The sequence below is a fragment of the Ixodes scapularis genome, unplaced genomic scaffold (assembly GCF_016920785.2).
Source record: "Ixodes scapularis isolate PalLabHiFi unplaced genomic scaffold, ASM1692078v2 PGA_scaffold5__190_contigs__length_132052651, whole genome shotgun sequence".
NCBI lineage: Eukaryota > Metazoa > Arthropoda > Arachnida > Ixodida > Ixodidae > Ixodes > Ixodes scapularis.
The window spans coordinates 46,395,122-46,420,855 of record NW_024609880.1 but is presented as its reverse complement, the minus strand read 5'-3'; the positions used below and the strand labels follow the sequence as shown (position 1 = coordinate 46,420,855).

General features: G+C 46.7%; 1 protein-coding gene across 1 annotated transcript in view; it reads right to left on the bottom strand.

Moving 5' to 3' along the window:
* The window catches only part of LOC8036914 (SEC14-like protein 2), an 82,619-nt gene that overhangs the window by 6,899 nt on the left and 49,986 nt on the right, over positions 1–25,734 (bottom strand). The window contains exons 6-9 of the mRNA XM_042293839.1: positions 20,323–20,417; positions 8,298–8,376; positions 8,155–8,235; positions 4,283–4,369 (exon numbers count right to left, since the gene is read on the bottom strand). Of these exons, the coding sequence (XP_042149773.1) occupies positions 4,283–4,369; positions 8,155–8,235; positions 8,298–8,376; positions 20,323–20,417 (342 nt within the window). The remainder of the gene's footprint in view (positions 1–4,282; positions 4,370–8,154; positions 8,236–8,297; positions 8,377–20,322; positions 20,418–25,734) is intronic.

Sequence of the window (25,734 nt, the reverse complement as noted above, 5' to 3'; positions counted from 1 at the left end):
TTTGTTTTCTCGGCCTTGGAACTACCTTTCGTAAAGTTGTTTCAATTTGAAGTACAGTCCACTAGTCCCTTCCTACCTCTAAAGTCTCCACCTCCCCCGACCAGTGGTATTATCTTGACAGCCTTTTCATGGTCAAAACCGGTTCCCATTGAGTTACGCCGCCCAAAACAAATGTTCACCTGGTTTCCCTATGCTACTTTTTTTTTCTTTTTGTATAATAAGTGCTGTGTCATGTTACTGTCCAGTCCAAGCACCTGTGTGCCCAAATCTGCACTTTGCACAGCCCGCTATAACACAACATTTTGGGTCCAATATTGGATATACCGTACAGCTTTATTTCTTTATTCGTTAGAAACAACTTTCACACACTTCGTGCAGAAACTTAGTGTACATCTCACTCGCCTCCAAATATCATCGTTCCAGCAGTCCTAGGTTTACAGCGACGAGCGAAATAAATTTCCCACTCAAAGCAATTATGGTGGCGGCCGTCTTGCTTTTCAAAAAATTGCTCCAACTCCTTTTTTGGGCGCAACTAGAGAAATTACCCCTATTAACGACTCAAACTCAATATATAAGAAGTGGAGAACAGCTAAATGCCCTTCTTAGGTCTGCCCCAGCACTCATGCAACGTCACCCTCAACTTATTGGCTCAAAAAGCAAAAGTTCCGTCCGTGCGCGCTTCCGCCGCCACAGCTTGGCATGCAAAAAGGCGCCGCAGGCTGCTGAACGCGCCTCACGGTCGAACGCCAGCTCCTCCGCTAGCGGCGCTGCGCGCGTTTTTCAAAGCGCCCCCTATAGTTCCCACACGGAGTGTATAGTCCGTTGCAACCTAAGAACGAAGGGCGAGGGTAAGACGGGCCGGGAAGGAGGAAGCAGACGGAACGCTGGAGAAGAGAGAAGGAAGCCTCCTTCTCTCTTTAGCGTTCCGTCTGCTTCCTCCACCCCGACCCGTCTTACCCTCGCCCTTCGTTCTTAGGTTGCAACGGACTATGGATGGTGCCGCTCATCCGCAATCACGGCAGTGTGGGCCTAAATGTCCTGAGCTGGTTCTGCTTATATTGTTGCAGTGTTCCCGGAGTCTATCGTTTAAACATCTCCCAGTCTGGCCGATGTATCGTTTCTCACAGGAGAGGGGAAAGGAATACACTACCCCTTCTGTGCAAGGAACGAAACTGGTCCGGTGTTTTTTTGTGCAGCTCGCTGGATGTTGTGGAAGATTGTTCACTTTTTTGCATAAGCTGGAATGCCTGTTTGGAGCCGAGAAGATGACGTCGATGTTGACCCTGTTTGCCACTTTTGTAAGACCATGGGAGACGTTGTGGATGTAAGGAACAACTATGGGTCCAGTTGACCTATCTCTTGGTTTTCGTCTGATGACATCTTTTCTCTGTTCTTTAAAAAGGTTCTCTGCCACTGGTGTTAATTAGGAAATGGGATATTCTCCTGATGAGAGGCGACAAATTCGTGCTCAGAAGCTTGTTTTTATCAGATGTTTGCACTATTTTGTAAGTGAGTTTTTAAGGCAAAGTTTGGCGATGCCGCCCCCCCCCCCCCCCCCCCCCCCCCTTCACCAACTCGGAGTGTGCAGAATTGAAGTTAAGCAGCGGCTTGTTTCCTCATGGCTTGTGGCTGCAAAGAAGCTTAGACTCCCTAGAAGTCGTGAACAATCCTCGTTACGTAGACGATTATATCATCTTCCTTGATGTCGACAGCAGGAAGCTTCCCACCACGAGGGCCAAAGTTCTTCCAACCTTCGAAGAGTGCATGAATCCGTAGGAGGTCACGCACGAGCTTCCCGTTGAAAGGTCCATTAGATTCCTGGATTTACGAATATTTTTATTGACGTTTCACGTATGCTGGTTGTAGGAGCCGCAAGGAAACAAGCCGCTCCTTAACTTCAATTCTGCACACTCTAAGCTGGTGAAGAAGAGCATCGTAATACTTTGCCTTAAAAACTGAGTTACAAAATCGTGCAAACATCTGATAAAGACAAGCTTCTGTGCACAAATTTGTCGCCTGTCATCAGCAGGATATCCCACTTCCTTATTAACATCAGTGGCAGAGAACCTTTTTAAAGAACAGAGAAAGATGGTCGTCAGACGAAAACCAATAAACAGGTCAACTAGACTCATAGTTGTGCCTTACATCCACAATGTCTCTCATGGTGTTAAAAAAGTGGCAAACAGGGTAAACATCAACGTCATCTTCTCCGCTCCAAACAAGCTTTCCAGCTGATAAAAAAAAGTGAACAATCCTCCACAACATCCAGCGAGCTGCACAAAAATACACCGGACCAGTTTCGTTCCTTGCACAGAAGGGATAGTGTATTCCTTTCCCCTCTCCTGTGGGAAACGATATATCGGCCAGACTGGGAGATGTTTAAACGATAGACTCCGGGAACACAGCAACAATATAAGCAAAACCAACTCAGGACATTTAGGCCCACACTGCCGTGATTGCGGATGTGCGGCACCATCCATAGTCCGTTGCAACCTAAGAACGAACCTAAGAACGAAGGGCGAGGGTAAGACGGGTCGGGGAGGAGGAAGCAGACGGAACGCTAAAGAGAGAAGGAGGCTTGCTTCTCTCTTCTCCAGCGTTTCGTCTGCTTCCTCCTCCCCGGCCCGTCTTACCCTCGCCCTTCGTTCTTAGGTTGCAACGGACTATAGATAAGTGTACAGTGCTGGGCAGAAGTGGTAGCCAACTGACTAGAGAGATAGTGGAAGCAGAAAATATTGCCAGGGATGACGACAAATGTGTAAGCACTCTGTCGCTCACTTTATCAGGAAAAGAATTAGCTTATCTCAGTAGCTTATCTTATTAGCTCACATGAGTATCATTTAATGGGATGTAGAAGAAAAAGAAGTAAACTTTCATGAATGTATCGAAAAGGCGTAGTAGAAAAAGAAGTGCAAAAATAGAGATTGAGTTGTGAGTCAGCACTGTGTGAGTGTCTTGTCTGCTTTGAAGGTGTCCCTAAGTGTGATTGTTTTTGAGACCTGTGATGACGTGTGTTTGTGTGGATTCCCTACGCTGCGCTGTTATTTTTGAGGCGTCCGGTAATTATGACGTAGATAAACCAGCAGGCTTAAAATGAATATAGAAAGTGTCGAGTCGACTCACAATAGGAAGTCTACTTTTTGCGTCATCAAGTCACTGCGGGGAGAGGACGAGGGAGAAGAGAAGACGAAAGCTCGCGGGCAATGTGAGAACGCCGAGCTCTGGTTGTAAAAATGATTAGTGGGCAGATTCCGATCTAGCTCTTTGTCCCTCTGTCTTCATTGCACTCGTCGAAAGCGTTCGATTTCAAAAGCGAAACGCCGGACAATGTCGTTCCGCGTTTTAAAGCGTTTGACGTGTGCATGTAAGGGGGGGTGGGGAGAGGGGGGAGAGGCCATCGGAGTAAAAAGGCGTTTGCGCCAGGCCAGAGTGGAACCCAGACCATTTAGACTATTAAGCGAGTGATTTTCATGTCACGACATATCGCCGTGATTTGAGGTGCCATTTAGCGGTAAAGCCCTGCGAGGCATCCGCTCTGCGTCCGGCAGATAGCAACTTGACCCTTTGCCACACGTTTTTAAACCCCGGGTTAGCGCCGGTATCTTTATTCCAGGAATGCCTTTTCAGTGTACATACCACGTGTTAAGCCAGTCGCTGACCTAACCGATGAACAGCGCCGAGAGCGTAGACGCTACACGTTTGACGTGAAACACATGTGCCCATCCGTTTTCTATACATTTGTTTCAAAAGTGACATATAGGGAAAAAAGAATTTGTTAGTACTCTAGTTCCAAGATTTAAAGCAATAAAAAAGGGGCTTTACAGAAAGTTTTGTTTTTGTTTGATACTGCACAGTCCGTTTCCTCGTGACGATCACCATTCTCTATTTCAAGGAAGCAGGGTTTCAAAAAAACAAACAAACATGGAAATAAGTTGTTCGAAATAAACTACATGAATCTAGAATCAAAAGGGTTCCTGACACTCGCTCTATTATTTTGTAGCTATTTAGTTGTACATTTATGGTAGCTTTTTATTGCTCCCTCCCCAACACAAATCATTAAAAATTCAACACCGTGACCTCGAAGGAGAAAACAGAAAAAAGAGTGGTTTAGACAATTTACTTGAAGTAAACACTGCATCCCAGCGTCGATAATTAGGAGTGACCGTCACGTAATAGTAATATTAACACTAACAGTACTATTAACAGTAATAGTAAGAGTTGTTCTCACAGATAAATGGGAGCATCGTTTCCACAATGAAACTATCGAGAACAACACACTCACCCTTTGCAAAAATAAGTACCTTGTCCACTGTTCTCTGCGATAGAAAGGGTCGCACGATCCTCCAGACCAGCGGGAAAAAGCTGGGCGCTGCGAGAAACACGCCACATCTTTCACACCAATCATGGCATACAATTCCAGCAGTGCAAGCGCAAAGCCCAACCTTACATTTCAACATGCATACTTAGGTGATGTCGGTGTTTATTTATATACTCCATTCCAATATTTACAAGTCCTCAACCCAGCGTGCGATCTTCTTAGCCCAACACGTTCATGCTCGCCTCTTCAGAAAGGAAGCAAGTCACGCGCCATTCGCACGAACAATGAAAATGGAACCGGACAGGAGCCCTTTTATGGAAAGGTCTATTGAACGTACATTTTCCCTAATAGTCTCCGGAAGCTTTATTAAAAAAAACACACACACACAAAACAAACAAACAGTAATGTAATTTTATATATGTTCAGGCCAATGGCCTGAACATATCTAAAATAGCCATGAAGATACATGGCTCTTTTGGTACCAGCTGAAGCAGTAACAAAATCTGGTTTGGTGTCCCGGGATTTATTTGAATATTAAAATAGACTAATGGGAGCACGTTTCGGTGACAAGTGTTTAATAGAAGATATTACACACCTTGCTACGCGTTTGGAGTAAATATATGAATATCGAAAGTGAGCTGTGCAGTCGATACTGCATTTCGAAACGGAACTGGCGTAGTACGAGGTAACTAATTAGAAACCAAGTGATTGGAATATCAAAAAGCTTATTAGTGTAAAAAAAAAAAAAAAAAAAAAAGCTAAGCGCTTTGACAGTCCTTTTTTAACTTCATTGAAGCTTTCGTCTTTTTAATAATCTACAGGCCCTTAAAAACGATGAGCTATGTGATATGCTTGAGAGGCAGTGGCTTCTGGATCTTGCGGATATTGCCACTTCCGTATAGATGAGTCAGCAGCGTGCTCAACCCCCACGCGGCTGACGGGGGTCTAATTCTCGTCAGCGCTTGTCTTTTTTATCGTTGTTTTGTTTGCATGACTGGAATGTTCTAGATGACTTGAGAATCTCGTTTGTTTGAGCGCGGAAACGCGCTCACAAAAGGGACTTTGCATGGCTGCTTGAGTCAGTCGTCCATTCATTGCCGTCAAAGTTTTTACAATGCGTTTCTCGTCACAAGTTCATCGCATTAAACGTTCATTTTAAGTTGTATTAATCAAGTTTGTATTTTTAATTCGTGGCATTTTGGTGGAGGTGCCGGTTAACGTAATCTATGCCCACGATGCGTACCACCCGTGAACACGATAACTCCGAAGACGACGACAGTGAAGGCGGCGTCCCCGGAAACATTCGAGGATGACTCCAACTGCGACATCAACGACGAGCTCAACTATGGCTTCGAAAACGACCCGGACTATGTACATGACAAAGACCTTTGATACGACTTCCACGATAACATGATGACGACTTCGATCACGACGGCGACGATGAAACGGACTACTCCAAATACAAATCCCATTTACGACGTCAACAACCAACCCGACTACAGCCTCGACGACAAAGTGTCTTCAACCTTGACGACTGTGATGATGACAGAGGTGACGACTCGAACTACGACATCGACGACGATCCCGACTACGGCTTCGACGGCAACCCTGACGACGGATTCGACAGCGACTTAAGAACGACCCGGACGATTACTTCAACGACAACCCCGACTACAACCTCGATGACTTTCTTATTTACGAACCCGTCGACGATACGGACAACTTGTGGGATGTTGATCACGAAGACGAGCAGGACGACAACGCTCGGTTCGTCAGTCAACGAGCGAAGGAAGTCCGCCAGCTCGGCCGCATTTTGATTCAAGCCGCACACTTGCTGACGATGGCCAGTACAATCTTTGTCGTCACGACGCCCCGTTACAGCCCGGCTACCCAGTTTGGATCTAAACACAAATTCATCGTCGCAAGCCGCTGCCCGACGTAACATGAACACGGTCACGTCGCCCTCTGCGACCCGAAGGTGATTCCCGTCGTCCGATTCGAACTGAACTATGCTGGATAGGACTGTGAAAATCTGCGTTTTAGGCGACCTCATAGTTTGCTCTTTTCCTGATTTCAGTTGCCAGTCTAATTTTGCGTTGCATTCGGGTGATGCGTTTTTTTTTCAATATGGGCATAAAGCCGCGTGCGAATGGCTGAGTCAGCACGGTGCTTGACTCCCACGCCGCTGGCTGTGGTTTGGTCCCCGCCAGCGCTTATCCGTTTTATCTTCCTTTAGTTTGCATGAAATATTCCAGATGACTCGGGAGTCTTGTTTGTTTGAGCCCGGAAAATTCTAGACACCCAAGCGCTTACAGAAGGAGCTTCGCATGGCTGCTTGAGGACGTCGTCCTTCCGTCATCGTCGTCAAATTATGTACGGTATTTGTTACTTTATGTTTCTCGGCACAAGCTCGCGGCATTAGACGTTAATTCTAAGTCTTATTATTAAAGTTTCTGTTTTTCAGTCGTGACAGTATTCGTAACACGAGGAGTGCTATTTTCGGATGTTCGTAAACTTTGAGTAGCGTCGCTGGCGCCACTGTTTACAAAGTGAGGGGTGGCGGCTTTTGGATCTTCGCGGAATATATGACTCGTGCTCAAATTAATTGGAGTAAATATCGGAGGACATAATATAATATTTTTCAGGGTTGGGCAGGAATACTCAGAAATCTATTTGAAAATACAAATGCTGGGATACATTGAAATATTAGCTAAAATACTGATACTAAAATATATCTGTTAAAATGTACCGCGATACGTATCGGAAGTAGATATTAAATAGAGACAAAATGTCTTTGGAAATAAAAATACAGGAATACATTTAGGGAGGGAAGAAATACAAATATAGAAATACTGATACTGCAATATATTTTTCAAATATTTTGAGACGACAACTGAGGTGAAGTTTGAAATGGTAGTTTTTGATCCCGAAATTACTTTCCCGTAGGCTTGGCACTTCACCTAAAGGTAGTGGTTTCGAACGAAGAGGAGTCTTCTTTGGGCTCAACAAACGTTCCATGAAGGATTGGCCACGGTTCCTTCCCTGACATTCTGTCCGTCTGACGAGTGATACGATATGACTTCGACCTCTAAATAAATTCTGTCACCCTAAATTCCATCAAATCCCACCACGCTCCTGTTAAATAAGGACGCCCCTGTCAACATGACATCACCATGGAATGAACTAGTATTCTTTATCTGTCGGTAACTTTATGAAACATGAAACTTTACCCACGCTGCTGCATGAAAGAGCAGTACGCACTTTCGTTGTAGGTGATTTTGTTGAAGATCGTGCAGACAGTGTAATTTGGAATTTTCGAAAATAGTGGACCACCTGAAGCATCCTGGAACCCCTGTCTTATCTCCCGTTAGGGTTGAAAAAACGATACGATGGCATCCCTTTTGTGACGGTCCTTCCTGCCGACCCTTCGCCACCGACGCATGGATTGCAGTCTTCAAGTTTCGAGTAGCATAATCCAAACATAGACCGTCGTGGATTGCTACCTGATATTGCCGGCACAGGTGGGAGCTGGGAGTCTTTCTTACGATATGTAACGAAATACATTTCATCCTGAATGTATCTCCATTCCAAATGTATTTCGATACAGATATACAGATACTGGTGAAAAAAATGTATCGCGATACAGAAATACAGATACGAAATGTATCTATTGAATACTATCGCGATACATTTGTATCGCGATACTGCCCAACCCTGATATTGGGCTATCTCCTCGAATCCACAGTGCCGACTTATGTCGTGACCTTCGCGATACTGTGGAAGACATGGAAGAAAGTTGGAACTGTTACATGGTCCAATGTCGTCTAATGACTTACCGTTGATGACCAGGGCCTTCTCTAGAATCTCCGGGTAGTGGGCCTCGTAGACACTCAACATGTCCGTGAACATCGTCATAACTGTGGTGAACGAGAGGAAGCGCGTGAGCGCACTCGCGTCAGTGTTGGGATTCCGGACCCACCTTCCCAGGAGTACAGTTGGCGGAGGCTAAAGTTCTCGTAGTCTAGCACAACGTACGTCGTCTCCACAGGCCGCCCCATCTGTATTCGAGGTGAGAGATTGGTGGGTTCATAATCAATCACTTCAAACGTGCATCATAGATGACTAAAAAATCGAACAAAATGCAAGTCGAAAATATATGAGCCACCGTTGATTGGAGCCGATTTGTCCGCGGGAAGTCGGGCCCAGAATCATGAAAGTAACCCAATTAAGTACACAATTAAGAACTCATAAGCGTACGTCAATTTTATGAGTGGAGAAAAAGATTACGTGGCTGCGGTGAAGGTGCAATAACTTTAACGCGTACTTCCTACCTTCTCTGCGCGCGGAGTGTGTTGGGGGCGAGGGCGGGGTCAGGGAGAAGAGGGCCTGTAAGCGGTGCGCTGACACTTCTCTCTCGTTTTCACCGCGCTCCTCCTCCTTTCCCCAATCGCGCGCGCTCTGAGGTCATACCAACAGCCAACAAAGTGCCAGCAACTGAGCCTGCGTTCCGCTGCTGACGCTTTCTCCCGTGGCCTTGCTTCGGCGCGACCAACGCCAACACGAGCAAGTAAGGTCCTTGCAGGGTTCCCATACTAAGCTATTGCATTAAAAATACAAAGCAGAAGCAAAGCACCAGCCTACGGATCCCAGTTGAACCCGATACAAGTCAATGATTAAATTATGTCACGTGACGTGACGTCATGGGGCCTATACACCAATTCAGGTTACCTGCTAAATTTAGCGGGAAAATTTCCCTCTACACCAATTTAGACACCCCGCTCAAAGTATCGGGGAATTTGATAAATATAAAGGTTCTTTACTCCCCGAAACGACGGTTTAAAGTCTAAATATTTTAAACAATGGCACCTTAAATACTGTATTTCATGCATTTTAGGACTTAAAGAATAAAGGTTTCTGTATATTTTTTTTTCTGTAGAATAATCTTACAAACAAGTAAAAAATCAAAAGGTATTTTTCATATCACTATTGCGCATAAGTCAACCTTGAGGCTTGATGTACGTTTCGACTAATTTTGATAGGTTTTGTTGTTTAGAATATGCTATAAACGCTACGTTTAATCATTGTTGGGAGGACATGAAGCTATCGACTGTTGACCGCGACCCACGTACCTGCAGTTCGGATCAGCCAATACACAGTTGGTAGTAAACACCTAAAGCTGAACATTTGACAATTACCTCTCTGGTTGGGTGAAAAGTTAGGAAATAAAGGATCTCAAACCGATTCCTACCAAATTAGGGGCCCAACGTCCCAAAAACGTCCTGGTTCTTTTTCGCGGACGGCTATAATTCTTTGAAGAACAGCAACTTCTACGTTTGTGGTGATGTTTTCTTTTAACATATTGATGCCCAGCGTTGCCTAGGAGCAACAAGTCAAACATAATTTTTTTTTCTTCCTCTAAACCCGCGAATCTATGCAATTAGCGCCATCAACCGCAAGACCTGGGCGACCTGAGCTTCTAAAAACATAAAGAGAGGGCGGCACTTATCCGCTTTTACTCTTCCGCTAAACGTGTCTGGACCGGCGAGCGACCTCGTCCCGTCACTGTACCAGGTGGGTGAACATCGATGAAAAGAAATGCAGGATGTGATATTTAAACAAATCCTTGATTGAAATCTCCTCCTGATTAACTAAAAGAGACGTATGTGCAGTGAAAATGAACTTACAGTTTGGGAAAGCTCAGTAGCAGCCTGACAACTATGATGTTGCCCAGGAGCAACATCGGGCATATGTGGGTAGTATTGGTGTTGGTGACGAAAAATTGGTGGCGTATACGTCGTGGTTCACCCGGCGGCTAAAATCTTCAAATATGAACGACTTTAATGGTTAATTGATTTTTGCACATAATATATATATATACTGCAAGGGTGGAAATGGGGATAAATTAAGAGGCAGCGGGGGAGCGACAGATATCGCGAACCGTTCGTAAAGGGGTATTCACACGAGGGAGAAATCCCGGGGATTTCTCCCCGGCACGCGCGCATCACGAGATAAAAACGCGAGGCTTTTGCACATCGCAAAGCCTGACGTTTTCGTCGTTGAATGCGCGTGCCGGGGAGAAATCCCCGGGATTTCTCCCTCGTGTGAATACCCCTTAAGCATACACAGCGCGGCCTCTCGAGCTGCTTGCACGTTCCCCCGTACCCAACCGTTCCTCGTCTTTATCTCCCTAATACTTCCCGCCGGTCGGGTAAGAGCTGACATGGGTCAGATCAATGGGGGTTGTCCGGAATGCAGAATGGCTTCATCCTGGCAACGTGAACAATGTCTGTGGTCTTCGAGCGATGATCCTGTGGAGGCGACAGCGGTGACACTTCATAATTCGTGGGGGAAAGGCGACGAACAACACGATAGGGTCCAATGTACTTAGAGAGAAGTTATTGAGATAGTCCCGGTTGACGCAGCGGTGTGGCTAGTAGAACTATGTCCCCAATTTCGTAAGTGACGGAAGAGTGACTCTCGGCGTGGCGAAGCGGGCAAGGTGACGAGCATCTTGGGCTCGGCAGACGATGTCGGCTGCAAAGCCACTGACTGGGGGGTGGTTGATAAAGTGCAAAACTGTGTCAAGAGTTGTAAGAGGTTCGCGGGCGTATAAAAGGTAGTAAGGGGAGAAGCCCGTGGTGGCCTGGTGTGCTGTGTTGTATGCGTAAGTCACATAAGGGATGACGGTGTCCCAATTGGTATGATGGTCGTCAACATACATAGATATCATTTGTGATAATGTCTTGTTGAGGCGTTCGGTCAGTCCCTTAGTCTGTGGGTGGTACGCTCTCGTCCACTTGTGAACTGTGTTGAAGAGGCGTAAAATCTCCTCAAGAAGCTGAGCGATGAACGGAGTGCCTCGATCACTGATGATGACTTGTGGTGCTCCATGACGCAATAGGATCTTATGGAGAAAGAAATCCGCTACTTCTTGGGCAGTGGCCTTTGGTACAGACGTCGTCTCAGCGTACCGCGTCAGGTAGTCGACGGCCACAATAACCCATCGGTTGTTGTTGGCAGAAAGCGGAAAAGGACCCAAAAAATCGATACCAATTTTTTTAAAGGGAGTATCCGGTGGAGTAATGTATTGAAAAGGCCCGGGTGTCCTGGTCGTACGGCTTTTCTTTGTTTGGCAAAGGCGACATGTTCGGATGTATCTGTTAATGGTGCGGTACATGCCGTTCCAAAAATAGCGAGCACGGATGCGGAAGTATGTCTTGCTAAATCCAAGGTGACCAGCAGTCGGGTCGTCATGATGCGCTTGTATTATATCTCTTTGGAGTGTTCGGGGTACAACAAGCAGCCACGGACGCCCATGTGCTTCATAGTTTTTTCTATAAAGAACACACTCGTGAAGCGTGAAAAGGGTAGCATGTCGTTGCAGTTGGCGCGTGGAACGTGTGGCGTTTCCCAATAGGTAATGTATGATAGGTTTTAAGTGTTGGTCCGATAGTTGAGCGTCGGCTACGTCAATTGTGTCCAAAGCTGCAGAGAGAAAAGGGGAGCTCTGGGGTTCCTGTCCAGAAGGCTCACTGGGCACTGGACACCGAGACAAGCCGTCAGCATCGAGGTGTAGCTTTCCAGACTTGTGAACAATGCTGAAGTCGTAGTCCTGAATCTTGAGGGACCAACGTGCAAGGCGTCCAGATGGGTCCTTAAGATTCGTAAGCCAGCAAAGGGCGTGGTGATCTGTGACGACTCGAAAGTGGGTTCCATAAAGATATGGACGAAATTTGGTAATGGCCCATACGACAGCCAAGCACTCACGTTCGGTGATTGCATAGTTACGTCCGCATTTTGTAAGAGTTCGGCTTGCGTATGCAATCACTCGCTTTGTGTTACCAACGTTTTGCGCCAGGACAGCACCTAATCCGTGACCGCTAGCATCGGTTCGTAATTCTGTGTCGGCGCCTTCTAAGAAATGTCCAAGAATCGGGTCAGAGATGAGGGCCCGTTTAAGAGAGTTGAAGGCGTTTTCTTGGGGTTGATCCCAGTGGAAGGCTCGGCCCATTCGAAGTAGCTCGTTCAGCGGTTCGGCAAGGTTGGAAAATGCCGGTATAAATTTTCGAAAATAGATGCAGAGGCCAAGAAAACCGCGAACGTCTTTTAAGTTCTTAGGCACAGGAAATTCGGAGACGGCTTGAATCTTGTCGGGGTCAGGGCGAATTCCGTCGACACCGACCAGGTGGCCAAGTACTTTGATTTGCCGCGCTTCGAACCTGCACTTCTTGGAGTTCAGCTGTAGTTTAGCTGCACGGAAACAATCGAGAACTTGGCGCAGTCGGCGTATATGCTCCTCAAACATAGCTGAAACGACAACAACGTCGTCCAGACAGCATAAACAAATGTTCCACGTAAAGCCCATAAGCAAATTGTCCATCATTCGTTCAAATGTCGCGGGGGCATTGCATAGCCCAAACGGCATTACGTTGAATTGGTAAAGGCCATCAGGAGTGATAAATGCTGTTTTTGGTTTGGCGTCATCAGAGAGAGGTATTTGCCAGTAGCCGCTGCGTAGGTTCATAGAAGAGAAAAAGGATGAGCCCTGAAGCCTGTCTAAGGTGTCGTCAATTCGAGGTAACGGGTAGACGTCTGTTTTGGTGAGTTTGTTTAAGCGGCGGTAGTCAACGCAAAATCGGCATGAACCATCCTTTTTCTTCACGAGTACTACAGGTGACGACCAAGGGCTGGATGAAGGTTCGATTACGTTTTTCTTGAGCATGTCAGCGACGTTTTCTTGTATCGTTCGGCGCTCCGCTGGTGAAACTCTGTAAGCTCGACTTCTCACTGGAGTTGCCGTACCGGTGTCAATGCTGTGGTTCACAGTCGTTGTCTTCGTGAGGGCACGTCGGTCAAAATCAAATGAATCACTGTACGTGGTTAGCAGAGTGGAGAGAGCCTGATGCTCTCTGTTGGTCAGGGAAGGGTCGATCATCTGAACAGTCTCGCAGCTTGAAGGAGTGACAGAAGGTGACCGCGGAGAGGTGTTGAGAGCTCCCGGAGATAAAGCAGCAAGTGTATGCTCGTCATACGTTTGAATGGTGGCGACACGAGATCCCCGAGGTAGCATTAACACTTCCGCTGAAGGGTTTGTAATGTACAACTGGACTCGTCCTGCTTTCTGTGCGGCAATTGAGTACGGTACAAGAGCGGCTTTTTTTTCAAAGCTGGTGCGAATGGGCTCGACAAGGCCGCAGGAACCGCTAAAGGGCGCCTCGGGCACGAGCTCGACAAACACTGCGGTCAACAGAGGCAAACAGAGACAGAGACGAAGGACAACCGGAGTCGAATCCAAAGAGGTGGCATCTTTGTTGTAAGTGTTCAGATGAAGCTCGCGACTTCCGCAGTCAATAAAAGCATCGGCTGCTGTCAGAAAGTCACACCCAAGGATTACGTCAGCAACACAGTTCGCCAACACTGTGAAGATGACTGTGTATCGGCTACCACCAAGAAGCACTGAAAGGGTTGAATAGCCAAGGGGTCGGATCAGTTCCCCGTTACCCATCCGTAGCAAGCGTCCGTCAGCAGGCGTGAGCACTTTTCTTAGACGACGACGAATATTTTCGGCAATACATGATTTGGCGGCGCCTGAATCCACTAGGGTTGTAAACGTCTTTCCGTCAATTTTAGCTTGAACAGTCGTTGGGCTGTCAGAAGGAGGTTTTTTGTCGAGATTGGAGAGTGCAGTCTGACCTCCGGTGTTCGCACAGACTGCTGGCTTTAGTTTGACGTCTCGGTGAATTCGGCAACGGCGTTAAGGGGCGACACAGAGCGTGGGCGGCGAGGGTAGGGCGATGGTGATCGGCCACGGCGATTGGTGATCGGCGAAGAAGTACGTGGGTCGTGTCGATCGTCAGAAGGGTGCGCCTCATTCCGGAAGGTGCGGGAAGTGCCCGTCGCTAAAGGTCGGTACATTTTAGTGTCCACTAGATGGCGGCAGTAGCGTGCGATATGGCCCGGTGTGTGGCAGTGGTAACAGATGGGGCGGTTATCTTCGGTTCGCCAGATTTCAGTTCGACGACGGGGCCCATAAGGCCGGGAAGATTGGGGCGTCTGTTGAACCGCAAACTTGCAATAGGGGGGTACGAGTCTTGGGGCATTGAACAAATGAGAGGAGGCGCCGATGGCGCTGGCAGGCAAGCGGAGTTGGTAGGGCAAGGTGACCTAACGCAGCGCGGATTTCTTGTTGGACAACTTGCTGCGTATATTTCACCTGTGGTATTTCTTGGGCAAGAGCAGCGGCTGGTGTTAAATGAGCGAGGTAAGGACGTAGTTCATCGCGGATGATTGTCCTGATCAATGTAGCTATGTCGGTACTGGAGGCTGTGGCAAGACAAACCTCGGGAAGACGCTCGAAAGGTGCCTTAGTGATTCGGGCACTCTGCAGCTCTTCATACTTTCTGCATTCGTCAATGAGCTGCTGTACTGTTGGTGGAAATTTCGGCGCAACGATGGCGAACAGCTCCTGCGAAAGTCCTTTAAAAAGGTGGCGAATGCGGTCATCTTCTGGCATTTCAGGATCGACGCGGGAGCATAGCCGCAGTACATCCTCAATGTAAGAAGTGGATGACTCGGTGTTTGCCTGATAGCGGCTAGCCAACGTGTCCTTTGCTTGCTGCTTACGCTGCTCTGGCTTGCCGAAGGCGTTTGCAAAAGTGACCCTGAAGGCGTCCCACGAGTTAATTTCTTCTTCATGATTTTCAAACCATTTCAGAGCGGTGTCTTTGAGGAAGAAAAAAACGTTCGCGAGCTTGAAAGAGTCATCCCAACGGTTGTGGAGACTTGCCCGTTCGTAGGTCTTCAGCCAGTCGTGGACATCGGAATCTGGTGTGCCCGCAAAAAATGGCGGGTCCCGCTGCCGGTTCTTGACGGTTGGTGGTGTGGTGGCTGGAGCGGCAGGTGGTGCGCGGATGGTGACGCCGGTTCGGGCTTCTTCAGCCATAGTGGTGATCTTGCGACCGCTACGGAGTTCCAGACCGATGTGGTGGGAGAGTTGGAGGGGAGCGAGAGGTTGTGGAGCTAGAGCACCTCCACCACTTGCAAGGGTGGAAATGGGGATAAATTAAGAGGCAGCGAGGGAGCAACAGATATCGCGAACCGTTCGTAAGCATACACAGCGCGGCCTCTCGAGCTGCTTGCACGTTCCCCCGTACCCAACCGTTCCTCGTCTTTATCTTCCTAACAATATATATATATATAAATAAACAAATAAATAAATAAATAAATAAATAAATAAATAAATAAATAAATAAATAAATAAATATTTATCTCGTGTACAAGCGACACGGCACGCAACGCTGCATCAAAAGAAGCCTTTCTCTTCTCGCTTTCCGTTCACAAATCGCACAAGCCCTGGCACACTTGAAAACCAAGCCTTTGTAGAGAATGTCAGACACATTGGAAAATAAAAATGAACCTCCCAGCAAGATCATTCCGCCACTAAAGCCAAGGTCAACAGATGATGGGAGATATGATGGAACGCACCACTGGCCTCAGTACACTGAAAAGAACAGGTGCAAATACAGCAAAACTGGTTACACGTTCTTGGACTGTGCAAAATGCGAGATGCTGCTGTGCCTTATCCCAAGTCGCAACTGTTCTCACTCGTTTCACGTGAAGTAGCGCCGCAGATGTCCAACGTTGCTCAGGAGTAACATATCATTAGGTGTTCACAAATAAAGATAATTTTTTTTCTGAGAGCAGATTTTTTTTTGTTGCTGTCTGTTCTAAATCCTCACCAAAGTTTGTAGGTGCGCTGGACTTAAACTAAAGTGTTGGGCATCAAAGGGTTTAAAGGGATAGCTATACGGGCGACACCTTGCAGGATTTCAACCTCGTGTCCTGTCGTCGCCGCTATGAAAAAACCCATCCCTCCGCTCTTGGTGCGAAGCCAGGGAAATCGGGTTTTTCCGTCGACCCCCCGGCATCCCGCAACTAACTATGCGACAAAAAAAGTCTTCCGTGTCGTCTGCTTGAAAGATTCGTTTTCAAACATGACTCGCATTATGCGAAATCCCACTTTGGTAGTATCCAGTTGCTACGCGTAATATTAGATGGTTTTAGAAACTTCCACCGCGCTTACTCATTTACTTCAAGGATCACTTGTGACAGTCGTCAGTTGCATCCTCAATGCCAACCACGACGGCTCTCAGAATTAACCACGTCGCACCTGCGTCTTCAGGTACGTGACGGTACCATACCAGCCGCATCGCGCGACCGTGCAACAGCTATCGATTTCGTTTCTTCAGAGATTGTGGGCAAAAAATACGACTTTTTTTCTTTTTCTTTGTCATGTGACGTAGCGCGTTTATGTATACAGATGGTAAAGCGCCCATGGATCTATTGATGTTGCTTGGTGTATTCTGAATGTATCCTGATTCAATAAATAGTATCTGCCGGGGGTTACCTTTGACGTTGAGGATGCTCGTGATCTTGAAGTCGATGCCATGGTCTTTGAGATGATGTTTCTCAACAGCGCTGTGCTCGCGATCAAATTTGCGTTACTCGTATTTGTGTGGGAGAAGTATCGCGTGGAAGCCCTTTGGTTTCACCGATGTTTGTGGCGGGGCAATCAGAGCAGAGATTTATGTTTACTAGGGCCAAATTATGCAATGTTTTTTTTCATGGCGAAGCTGGGGTACGTACAACAGGGCCTGCATTGTTCGCGGAGCAAAATTGAACTTATGCACCGAGTGTTGTCCGTTTTTATGTGGAATTCGGTTTGAGAGCGAACTAGTGAAACAAACGTTTTCCGCCGAGTCAAAACGAGTGGTTTCCTTTCTTATTTATTCATCAGGCAGCTCGTGAGCAGGTTTATTTTCCTTCAAGACCGAAGGGACACATCCTTACGTGTCGTGATTCAAGTGAGGTTACGTGACGCGCTGCCCGAGTTTATTGGGGCGTCGAGTTGCTTCAGCAACTGGATTCGGGAGTATTTAAAGGAAGTCAATGACGCATATGCCTTTTTAAGAGCGCGGTTTGCGCTATAATATTTGTCTGGGGCGTGGATGTCCCTTGAGATATCTGACCGACGCCTCACCTCCCGCTCCTTTGTACCGAGCTTTGTACAGTGCCGCACCGGGACAAGACGTTTTAAAATGAGCACAAAAAGTAATAGACTCCGCATGGGCGAAAACGTTTTTCTCTAAATCACACAGTGAAACGCTCCCTGTCAAAGCCTGGCTAGTGTCCAATGGCACACAAGTAGCATAGTCTGAAAACTGTTTTCTGTGTAAAAGGCCCGATCCCATAAAACATATATTCCTACTTGCTGGGATGTGGTATTTTTTGGGACATCCTCCAAACAACTTTAAAACAAAATTGTCACGTTAAAGCCCTATGGCGTACGGTACTTGTTTGTGGAACGTGGGGACACAGTTCCCTGTGACATATCTATGCTCGCTGCTCTGCATAGTCTGTGACAGTGTCATAGGGTTGTACGGCACACAGATTAATGTGCGTCCTGTTCATAAGTATTTCGTTGAAAGCATGTGCTACTTAAAAGACATTTATAAGGTGCAGCAGCCGCTGCCTGACTGGTTGCCACTGGTTGAAGAGCTTGAGACCTTCAAGAATTTCTGACGATTTGAACTTTGTGTCATTCTCCTCACGAGCCAATTTGGCTTCTGTTCTAACCTTTTATTAAATACGTATACCTAAAAAAAAAAAACAGGCAAAAAAAAAAGTGTCTGCGTGGCCTAGTTGGTAGCCTGTCTGGCTCCTAACAGAACAGTCGTAGGTACAAACGCCGCCTCTGCCAAAAATTCTTTAATTTTTTTCTTTAAGGCAAATGAATTACTTTAAAAAAAGCCAAATGATTTCACACATGCAGCAACATTTAATTACCATTTCATTGCATGTTTTAATCACTTCAATTCAACGCGTGACGTCACGTTTGACGTGACTGTTGTGGGTGCTTGAAATTCCCGCGCGCGGTCATACGGCTGTGATGTCATGACCCATCGACCAATCAGGATTTGCCCTCCCCCCCGACGCCGTATTTTCTTCGACACAAGCTCCTAAACTCGAACGTATCGTGTTAAAAACGGTTATCGATGATCTCTAGAACAACGGCTACACCAGCGGCTTTATTCATCGAGTTGCCCACAGTCAAGGTCGCACTCATCGGCACGCACAACGGCAAGGACAAAGCTACACGCATCAGCGTGCCCTATATAGGGGTACAAGTGTGGCACTAGCACACGTGCTGGCAAAAAATAGAATTCGGGTAGCTCACAAGCCTATGCGAACACTGGGACGACTTACAATACGACCAAAATATCGCTCCTCTAAAGAAAAGGAACAAAAATTCGTGTACAGAATTCCGCGCTCCGACTGCCCCGCCACATACATCGGTGAATTTAAAGAGCTTCCACAAGATACTTCTTCAACACAAAAACGATGTATGCAAACTTGACCTCTAGCGCAGCGCTGTTGAGGAACATTACGTCAAGGACCATCGCATTGACTTCAAGAACACGTGCATCCTCGACGTCGCAGGTATCCCCCGGCAGAGACTTTTTATTGAATCATGTTACACCCAGAATACACCAGGCAACGTCAATATCCATGGGCGCTTTACCATAACCGTATACTTAAACGCGCAACGCTGCGCGAGGAAGAAAAATAAAACATCACCACAACAAAGCAGTTGCTTCTTTTCAAATAATTAGAGCGGCCCCTGAAGAAACAATCGTATTTTTGCCCACAATATGCGAAAAAACGAAAGCGATAGCCGTAACACGGTTCCGAAATGCGGGTGGAATGGTGCCGTCACGTAACTGTGGAAGGAGGTGCGACGTGGGTAATTCTCATATTCTTCTCACTTCGCGCTTTCCACTTTTGCCCTCCCCCTCCTTTCCTATATCCTCTCCACTTTTCACCTTGCCCCAACTTGGCGCTCCTCGCAGATTAGGAGAGGGGAGTGCTAACAGGATTATCTTCCCTGCAGAAAACCGAGGGTGTACGTCGGCCTTTAACGTCGTGGATGACACTGACGACTGCCACCAGTGATCTGTGAAGTGGGTAAGCGCGGTAGAAGTTTCGAAAACCATCCGACACTACGCGTAGCAACTACATACTGCCAAAGTGGGATTTCGCATAAAGCGAGTAATGTTGGAAAACAGGTCTTTCAAGCAGACGACACGAAGAATCTCACTTCGTTGCGCAATTCTTGGTGGGATACCGGGGCTGCCCTCTTCGCTCTCTGCGCGCCGCACGGCGTACGGGAAGTCCCGACTTCCCTCTCCTCGCGGCAAAAGGAAAGAAAGGGTTTTTAAAATTTCCTGTGCGCGCCGCGCCGACAAGCGACGATCAGAAAATCTCTGCAATGTCACCAATAAAACCATGTCGGTTTTGAAATGTTGGATCTCAGCTTTGAAACGTTGGACCTCAGTTTTTGGACCTCAGTAGTGATAGGTTCGAGTTCCTCTATTGCCTAAGAGTTCGTAGTGGATACGGTCGTGCCGCAGAACATGCTATTTTCGCCGCTAGCATAAGGGCTCGTTCACTCATTTACGTCGACTGCGTCGTGCAGCACAGCGCCTTTCCATTGGCTCGTCGTAAGGGTTGCCTTAGCAACAGCTCGACGCAAGCATTCTTAACGCGGTCAAACGTAGTCAGACGCAACTGTTTAAACGGGCCTTAAGAGATTCACGTCGTCGCTTGTGAACGAATAAGCGATCTTCATGATTCTTGCCTCGACATTCGTTATTCGGCGTCCTTATCGCGCAACGCCGCAATCTGATTTGTTGAGGAGCAGATGTAAGGTGCTCGGGATTCTTCGCGCCAAGCCTTCCTTAAGCTACCAGTAGCCGCGGATACACGGATGCCATTATAGCGCATTGAATGGAGATACGACAATCGTGATTGGGTAGGAGAGCAAGAACCGGAGGGACTGGACGCGAGTGATTGGTTCCCAGTTCGATGCGCCAATGTCGCGTTCGGGGAAACGCTGCCAGTGAGCTATTCTAATTCGCGGGCGGCTTCGCTCGCCGCCTGCTTACCTTGAGTGAGACGCGTTCTTTCAATCTCTCTTGACACTCGAGCATGTAGGCAAGGTGGCGAAGCATGGCCGCCGCGGGCAATATTTGCAGGAACCCTGCGGGAGACTATACTGTATGGAAGACATCCCGGTACACTCCGGAAGCGAGCAGCTTGCTCACATAGGCCCATGTATTATTTAAACGTAGGTGGTTTGCTCTATAGAATGCTGTCTAATTCAGTGGCAAAGTACGTGGGGACCAGAATTGCCTAAATTGTATCTATGCTTCCTCGTACAAGTAACAATACGCAACGTGCAGTGCGAAGTGTTTTCCTCAGGTATTAAATGGTACTTTTAGGTTCATTCTTCTGCTGCTGTGTGGCGCCACTCACTTCCTAAAACTTACTGAGTCACGTAGTAGACGCTTAAAAGAGTATGACTACTTGGAAGAAGCACGTGCAAATTGCGTGCTATCAAGGAGCTTGAACTGTAGTTATATAGTAAGTGGCTGTAGTTCAATTTTCTTTTTGGCGGCAAATATTGCTCTTTTTTATTTTAATATGGCGCTTTTTGGATCGTTCCGAGTTTCCGAGTGTGAAAATAATTTATACTAGGCATACACGCGTCCATCGCCTTATAATACGGCCGTGACAAGTTACCCTGCCACCTTTTTGTATACTCTACAAAAAACGCCCGTACCAGGCGTTTCAATCTAGTATCTCCGCGACGCCTTCTGGAAGTTTGCTGAAGGATTACTGGCATGTGGCGTTTTTCTTCCTTTCGCTTGTTTTGTTGCCCCGAACGTTCGATGAGGAGTATGACAGAAATTGAAGAGGAGGTGACTCTCTCCAACATCTCACTCGTAACGAGGCCTTGGTGCTAAAAGTTCTACGTCACCCACCAGACGCCAGTGGGATGCGCAGATTGGACACAAGGGCTGCAACAGCTCTCGGGTGAAGCTTCATTCCTCACTGATGGAACACGAGCCCTCGCCGAACATTGACGAAGCACTCGTCCCCGATCCGTACCCCGCGCCGGGCTTCACTAGGTGACGTATAAAACCCAGCACGATGAACCGGTCTTTAATTGGTGTATTTAGCGTCCCCTACCAATATTACCCAAAAGACGAGGCCTGCGTAACACGTCATTGTTAGTAAATTCACGACCTGCCCCAAGCGGCAAACACACCGAAACGCGACGAAAGCCGCCGCAGAGCGGCAGACACGCCCGTCTTCGCATCGCCATGTGGTAACGTCATAATTGTTGTGAGACGCTGCAACACGCGCTGACGACGATACTGACGCAAGGCAGGCGGCCACTGTGTGGATCCACTATTCATACAGCGTGCAACGCTGTCAAAGGTATTGGCGCGAGCGCGTGGCTTCATCTATGGTTCTGTTTGCGCGAAAACGCGTGCAAATGCTCAACGAGATCAAGCCCCATGCTCGCGCCAGTACCTTTGACAGCGTTGCACACTAAGTATGAAACAGAGTATAGTGAGGACGTTTGAGGAAGGAAAGGTGCAGCCCTTGTCTTCTTTCAGAAAACTAGAAAGCGTGAAAGAAAAGGACAAGAGGGAGACGTATACACAGGACTAGCGCTTACTCGGTACTGACGTTTTAATTCGGAAGATGAGGAAGACGAAGACATTAAAGACGCTAACGTTAAAAGTTACAAATAGTTATGAGAAAGGAGTGAAGGGGTCTGAAAAGACTGAGAATTAAAAATGGTAAAGAACTAAAATTAGTAAAAAAAAAAAAGGAAATGGTTGATATGATTAAAGACAGAGAGAGATGAATCGTTTTATTAAAACTATCGGAAATCCGGCTGGAGTTAGTCTTGCCACTAGACCGACATTGTCCCACGCGCGAAAGGAAAATATAAAGTTAAATTAATGAGAAGATAAAAAGAAAGAGGATAGATATGAGAAGATTAGAGGAGGTATTAAAGTTAGTGGTCAGAAATTTCCACTGTTGTCTTTGTCACGTTTGTAGTATATGAGCCCTTTACAGTTGAGTGTGTAGGCCAGTGGCTGGCAGGAAATTCAGAAATAATTTCTGAAGTAATTTCGTCATAGCACGAGTACCAGAAGGAAATATAAGTTGTGCTGTGTCCTGTATCACAAATTTGTGCTTTCTCAACTCAGCCGGGAATGTTTTTCTTTCCTTTTCAAACTTTTGACAATCGTCCAGCATGTGATTGAGGTCTTCGGTTACTCCACACTTGCTGCAGGTATCGGTATCTCACTTTTTCCAGTGGTGCAGCAGTTGGCCTGTACGTGCACTCTCTGTACGTAAACGGAAAAGCAGAGTGGCGTCTGCGCGGTGGAGATTTCGGGTTATGCACGGCTGAACCGAAGAGGAGTGGACTATAGATAACGAGCATATATGGTCGTATATAGTTTTGTTGAAATTTCTACTGTATTCTGTGGTCTTAATGCTAGCGGGTAAATTATGAGCGGCGGAAGCAAGTTGATCCGCTTTTTCGTTGCCTCGTAGCCCGATGTGTGCCGGTACCCCCTGATAGTAAATTTTGAAACCGTTCGCTTCCAGTGGTTTTGTAGTTAATTTAGCTGCCGTTGCTGCTTTCGACGTTTCTTGGAGTCTTTGTAGCTGTTGGAGAGCAGCACGAGTGTCTGTCAGTAAAACCACATTTTGTGGTGTGAGCTTACTTATCAGGTTGTGAGCTTCTACAATCGCATACATTTCAGCTATTGTTGACGATACCATCTTATCGAGTCGTCCACTTCATTCAAGTTGTAAACTAGGCATATAGAAAGCGGAAGTGCCGCTTCTTCTGGTGCGACTTACTGACCCGTCTGTGTATACTTGTAGACAGTCAGCGTATGTTATCGAGATATATTCGATTGTTTTTTGCTTGATTGCTGTTACATTTTTGCTCATCTTATTGTGTATACCCGGAATGTGGAAGGTGCACTTTGGGCAGTAGTTGTTCCAGGGGGCGATGGTTTAACACCATTTCGATCATGAGAAATGTCAGGTGTCCATTCAAGGTGTTGAAGAGTTTGTCCAGAAATATAAAGACACGATTTTTGTCTGGTTTTAAGTCGTCGCAACAGGTCTCTTCCTGCAGACGTGGTAATCAAACGTACGTGCTGAGAAAGAAGGCTCTTGGTTGCTAGCAGCGGTAAATTGAAAGCGCGAGCTTCTTTGTATAAATTTTCATTTTTTGTTGACCTTGGAACTCCCAGTCAAGTGCGCAGGCCTTGTCTATGTATGCACTTGAGCATTTCGGAATATGTTGATGACAGCTTAATGAATGGCAAAGAATATAATATACGGTTTACAATAAGGGCTGAATGCAGACGCATCATGGATCTTGGTGAGTTTCCCCACGACTGTCCTGCGACTCTACGAATTGCGTTTCTTGCTGTCAGTGTAGATTTTTTTACGATCATAGCTTGTGCATGCCAGTTAAGCCTAGACTTCAAAGTGGTTTTTAAAAACCTGTGTTGTCATTCGCGTCGTATCGGTGTATTGTAAAGTGTGAGGTCAATTTTGGTATTACGTCGGTTTTTTCCCAGGAACAGTATGAATGCAGTTTTTTCGAGTGAGAATTGTAGGCCAGAATCATTGAGATAATTGCTTGCTGCGGTGATGGTTGCTTGAGTGGCGTTTCGAAGGCCATGGTGCCTGTACCCTGAAACCCAGACGCATATATCATCCGCATACACTGACATATTAATGGGAAGAGTGTACTTAGGAAGGCATGCTGGTAATCTTGCCAAAACAATGTTGAACAAAATGGGCGATAGTACGCTTCCTTGTGGTAAGCCTCTAGTACATCTGCGAGTAGTGCTGAGAGACGGACCAAGCCGAACCCTGAGAGTTCTGTTGGTCAAGACGCTTTTCAGAAACGTTTGGAACTTCCCTGTTATGCCGATGTCTGTCAATTTTTCGAGAACTACCGCTGGTTCAACATTATCGTATGCTTTCGAGATATCGAAAAATACCGTCAAAGTCGATTTTTTGTTAGATTGGTTGTGTTCGATCGAACTGATTAGGTCTAAGATGCTGTCTTGAGTCGATAGCCCGCGTCTGAATCCTGTCATTTCGTGCGGCAAAAGATGGTTAGTTTCAAGCCACCATGTGAGTCGAGCATGTATCATCCTTTCCATGAGCTTCATCACACAGAAGGGGAGAGAAATGGGGTGGTACGATGATGGTGCGTCGTGTGGTTTTCCTGGTTTGTGTAAGGGTACAACCCAAGCTGGTCTCCATTCTTCTGGTATGATACCTGATTCCCATACAGAATTAAAAAAACTTTAGTAGCTCTTGTAGACGCTCAGCTGGTAAGTTTTGCAGCATCTGGTTTGTGATTCCGTCTGGTCCGGGGGCACTTTCCCGCTTAGTTGATTTTAACGCGAACGTTAATTCTTCAATGTTGAAGTCCGTGTCTAAGGGAGACGATCTGGTCACAGCTTCATACACCTTGTCGGTCTGGTCTTGGGTCGAAAAAAATTGGTCCGAAAATTTCTCCGCTGCTTCCCTCAGATTTGTTCCGAGGCGAAATGCCATCGAAGCATGTGAACGGCGTAAATCACGTTTGCCTGTAAAAGCATCGAGTATTCTCCAAATCTCAGTTCCAGGCTTGATGGCATCAGCTGTAGCACATGTGTCATCCCAGTGCTTACGTTTTGTTTTCTTAGCTTAGCGGTTCATAAGTGCATTGATTCTGTTTAACTTAGTTTTGCCAGTGCTGGAGTATTTGCGCTGGATCTGTCGTTGGGCCTGTCTTCGGGCTGCACAAAGATTAAGCAAGTTGAGGTCAAGTTCTGGGTAGTGCTCTGGTAGTCGTATCTTTATACTAGCCTTCTCCGCGCTTGTCAATATAGCTTGTAGTATGGGCTCTGTAGACGTTTCCATGTTTGTTCTAAAAGAGCCCCAGTGGGTGACCTGTCTGGTGCACTGTCGAGTCCCACGAAATTCATGTAGATGTATAAATATTGGATAGTGATCACTTCTCATTGTGTCAGGGTATCGTTTCCAATCTACACACAGGCTTGGTGAGTGGACAGTGATGCCGATGGCGCTGTAAGTGTCAGGTTGTCGAAAAAACGTTGGACTGCCGTCATTCGCCACAGCAAGATTGCATTCTTCAAAAACTCTTACCAAAGCCCGGCCGCGCGTATCATCTCTGTTTGCGCCACAGAGGCCATGGTGTGCGTTCCAGTCGCCGCACATTAAAATCGGATCCTCGCAGCGTTGGCAGATTTTTTTTACACAATCTGCAACTTTGATTGCGCCCTTTTCAGCACGGACATACACTGTTACCACTCACAAAAATTGATTGTTGAATTTGACACGAGCTGCTATAATCTCCAAATCCTCTGTACATAAGTCAGTGGTGTCAATCTGAAGGTGAAGGACGGCCTTTCTTATAAATAGGGCCGCGCTCCCATTTGGAAAACCGG